This window comes from Polypterus senegalus, chromosome 2, assembly GCF_016835505.1.
Source record: "Polypterus senegalus isolate Bchr_013 chromosome 2, ASM1683550v1, whole genome shotgun sequence".
NCBI lineage: Eukaryota > Metazoa > Chordata > Cladistia > Polypteriformes > Polypteridae > Polypterus > Polypterus senegalus.
Window position 1 is genome coordinate 274,056,641 of NC_053155.1, and position 4,580 is coordinate 274,061,220.

Sequence of the window (4,580 nt, forward strand, 5' to 3'; positions counted from 1 at the left end):
ACGTTATATGTATGTGGTTCTGTGTCGGAACCTCCGAGTTCTGGTAGTCCATCTGCATCTTGTGGATTTTTTAATGCTTTGCTATCATCGCTCATCAGCGCCACTCCACCCCGCCCTGCCCGTCTCACCTTCTCCGCTGTCCTGCGGTTCATCTCTGCTTCTATGCTGAAATACTTATAAGCGCCTAGGGCTTGCGAAAGGCGCTATACAAATAAAATGTATTATTATTGGGGTTGGGAAAGGCGCTATACAAATAAAATTTATTATTATTAATAGTAAAAAGGTCAGTACCAAAAAGATTGAACTGTATTTGTCGCCGAGGGAGATTTGGCTTTTTACAGAAGCTAAATAAATAGATAAATAAAGATAGAGAGATAGATAAACGCATTTATTGGCTGAAGACACCAGAATAACTAAAAAGCAAGAAAACCTCTTGCTTGGTAATTACAGTCAAACTAAGGCAATATATTGGCGATGGAATAAAGAAGCTATATTTTTAATCAAAAAAGAAACAATATAAAGTAATTAGTAAACACAACGCATTGAAATATTTCTTTTGGTTTTTTCTTCCTCAACGGATCCGAAACTAAACATCACGAGTATCTCACGCAGCCAGTAACGGTGACGTCACGACCTGCGCCTCAGTTGATTGGCCAGTTCCGACTAGATATACAGTATAGGATTGCGACATCAGAGCTTTATAAAAGCAGGCGACAGGTACGGCCTCATTAGCGGCGAAGTGCTCACTGGCGAAAGCTGCATGTAAGGCCTGGGTTGACGGGTCAGCGTCCCGGACTGACTTTCGAGGGTAAGCTGCTGGGAAACTGATGAAGAAACACCTCCTACTACTTTTCAAGTACAGGGGATTAGTCAGAAAAGGGAAAAAGAGTAAAAGACGAAAATGGCCAAGTATATATTACGGAAGGCTGAACCCAAGGACGTCTCTGACATACTGCGACTCATAAAGGTAAGCGCTGTCCGTCTTTACATTGAGATCCTGGTAATGTTTTGTGGTGTAACTGACGAATGATTAAATCCAGCCAGTAAAGACTTTGCGAGTAAGGACTATTTAAAGACATATAACTGAAAGTTCAGAATACATATAGGAAAGCCTCCAGTTAGATATTACAGATTAAAAGTTGGAGGGAAGAATTTAAAACTTTGTATTGTGAATTAGCGATGCCGATTATCTGTACTGTCTTAGAGGAAGTGCCTTATCCAAAAAAACTGAAAGTGAATACGGAATCAAAAATGCCGTTCTGCTTATGCAAGGAGAATCGAGAGGTTTAGTAAATCCCGTGCTGTCCCCGTCCTACCCCCCCTCCCGTTATTTCCGCCATAAATGAGTCAGAGGCAGAATGACGAACGAAGGTTTATTGCGCAACAGGACGCGATGGCCTCGAAATGCGAATGATTGTAGTTAATCACCGACATGTTTATCTTGTTTACCACGTTGCAACTCTGTCAGTATGTTTGTGTATTTTTCAGTGTCATGTTTTCCATCCATCCATTATCCAACCCGCTATATCCTAACTACAATGTCACGGGGGTCTGCCGGAGCCAATCCCAGCCAAAACGGGGCACAAGGCAGGGAACAAACCGCAGGTGTCATGATTTGGCTTAATAACCTATTTGTTGTTCTTTTAGGAACTTGCTAAATATGAAGAAATGGAAGATCAAGTGATCTTGACTGAAAAAGGTACATTTTTCAATATTCTATTGTGTTAAATTAACATTTTGGACCCAGTCACATTATTTACTTTACTTTTCAATGTAAATTTAGCATTTATGTGGGTGTATTAAAAAAAAAAAAAAGTCCTCTTTAAAACTGATATTTTTGCACTTTTGTCTTCGTGGTTAACCAGTAGGTGGTAAAAAAAGGCCTAGCCAGATGTGTGCTTTTTAGGGAACAATTGAGACTTCTGTCTCAAATTTGGAAGAAGTAACATTTCAGTAGATTTAATATACTGCTAGTTTTGATTTTAAACATAAATCTTGTTAAAAAATGAGAAAATGAATTGTGATTAAACAGCCCCACTAAAATGAACATTTTAAAGCCTGTACTTGAAAGCTACATTAACGGCAGTGTGGGTAACTGCTACTGTATTTTGACATGGCAAACATACTTTGGAGTGTTTCTAAAAGCAGCTGTTTTAATTAATGTAAATTAAATGGCCCAGTTTAGATCTTCCATGATCCTGAACTGGATTAACTTAACAATTAAATCCATTTCTTTAGCACTTTTCTGACCTACTCAAAGCACTTTACATAGACATAACCATTTCAACCTCTCCCAATGTACAGCATCCAGATGGATGATGTGATGGCAGCCGTTCTTGTTCACCACATTTTAGCTATTAGGTGATAAACAAATGAGAGAGACACATTAGCCAGTTCGGAGCTGGGGATGATTAGGGGGACAGAATGTAGTAGGCTGCCGTGGGCAATTTAGTCCGAAAATTGAGAAACACCCTACTCCTTTTGAATGATGCCCAGCGATCTGTTGTGACCACACAAATCGGGACCTCTGTTTGTAGGTCTCGTCCTAAGGATTAAGCAGGGTTTGAAAAAGTTATTTTAATTTTCATTTCAGAAGTATAAGTACCTGCATTCTTTTTGTTGCAGAACTACTAGAAGATGGATTTGGTGACCACCCTTTCTACCACTGCATTGTTGCTGAAGTGCCAAAGGAGCCTCAGTCCATTGAGGGTAATCCTATTTTTTCATTACTAGGCTATCAATATATAAAAGTATAGAGCATATAACAATTGTAAAAAATCTTTCTACATTAAAAAGTAAATGTTAAAAGTTTATATATTACAACAAAGTACTTAAGATGTATCTTGTCTACTGTGGATGTGAAGTGTAAAGTATAGGGCGAGAGCATGCTACTATATTTACCCTACTTTTGTTGCATTCTGTATTGATGTTGAAATGTATTCTCTCAATTTATCCCCAATCTTCAGGTTACAGTCTCTAGCTTTGCCATGTACAAGGCCCTTGGCATGTACATGGGTGGGCGGGGAGGTAACTGAAAGATCCATTACTCAGTAACATTCCTAAGAGGTAAGGTCCGATGTGCCATGACCCATTGCCTGAAACTGTACACGGTAGATCAGAACTTTACTGGTTAGCAACAGACTCTCCGCGCACCTTAACAAGGTGATAAAGAAGTATTCTTTTCTGCATTTAAAAAAAAAATTGTGTAAACTGACAAAAAAGTGACATTGGCTTTCCCCAGTGATTCCAGATTTGAAGATTACTTCTTGCAAAGGGTGTTTGTTTTACTACCCTCACCTGTTTAAACTTCAATCCTGTCCTTGGCCAGAGAGGATTACTGCTCTAGTCTGGGTGCAGTCAATTCGGTGCTCATCTTGAAAAGGAACGCTGAAGCTTATGTCTGTAGGAGTGCTGTCTGTCATATTGATGTATGTGAGATAACTTTGTAGAAGGTTTTGACCTACCGTGTAAATTGTGTGGCTTTTGTTATTCCTGTCTACTGTTAACTTCAAAACAGGGTTTGTAAATGTTGAGAAGGGTAAAGATTCTGACCTTGAAAACCAAGTTGTTAGCGTCTCTGTGCACAGTCTTTGTTTTATAGTAATGTATTTTTCTGACGGAAACCTGTCCTCGACTTTACTGATTTGTAAGGTTTCTTCCTCTTGGTGGTTGTAGTATGTTTTTTTTTTATGATAATTACAGATTGAACTTGATAACACTTCAATACACTGATAATTTAATCATTTGCTTTTTCCTTGTAGGGTACACTGTCGTTGGCTTTGCAATGTACTATTTCACATATGATCCTTGGATTGGAAAACTCCTGTATCTGGAAGACTTCTATGTCATGAAGGAATACAGAGGTATATTAGTCCTTGAATTTTTGAATGAAATTTCTTATCCTTGTAAATCTTTCATTCTTTTTTAAACATGGGTTAACGTTTTGCACGTCATCTATTGCAGGTTATGGAATAGGTTCAGAAATCTTCAAGAAGTTGAGCCACGTAAGTAAAGCTCATACAGACTTAAGATAAATGCACAGAGGACAAAATGTTCAATGTCTGTACCTACTTATGTATTTATTTATTTTTAACAGACTGCAGTAAAAACTCGGTGCAGTGGTATGCACTTCATAGTTGCAGAATGGAACACTCCATCCATCGAGTTCTACAAGCGGCGCGGTGCTTCGGACTTGTCATCGCAGGAAGGATGGCGCCTTTTTGAGATTGACAAGGAATTCTTAGTGAAAATGTCAAAAGAGTAAAAGTGCATATCATGGGAATGCAGATTTTGAAATATTTTATCCTCATAATGAACATGTGTTCAAAGATCATTCTTGCTTAGTATACTGTAAAAGTGGTGCTTTTAATTAGATGATCTTAAACGCGTTTCTGCTTAATTATGTATTTTGTAATTTCATGTAAATGTGTAATATTTCTATTTATATTAAACCTTGAAAGTTACTTTCAAGTGTTTTTTTTTAATATTCCTTAATGTGAAGTGTAAAAGATGCACATGATTGGCCCCAAAGGTTAATTCCCATCTTGGTAATAATCAAAATACAAAAGCTCGAAAGACTT

The 4,580-nt window shown here is 38.0% G+C and overlaps 1 protein-coding gene across 1 annotated transcript; it reads left to right on the forward strand.

Moving 5' to 3' along the window:
- Positions 1–695: 695 nt before the first annotated feature.
- On the forward strand, positions 696–4,380 carry LOC120523891 (diamine acetyltransferase 1-like). Its single transcript, XM_039745588.1, has 6 exons — positions 696–967; positions 1,648–1,699; positions 2,626–2,709; positions 3,762–3,863; positions 3,964–4,004; positions 4,097–4,380. The coding sequence occupies exons 1-6, from the start codon at positions 902–904 to the stop codon at positions 4,262–4,264; spliced, it is 513 nt and encodes a 170-aa protein (XP_039601522.1). The 5' UTR covers positions 696–901; the 3' UTR covers positions 4,265–4,380.
- Positions 4,381–4,580: the final 200 nt, after the last annotated feature.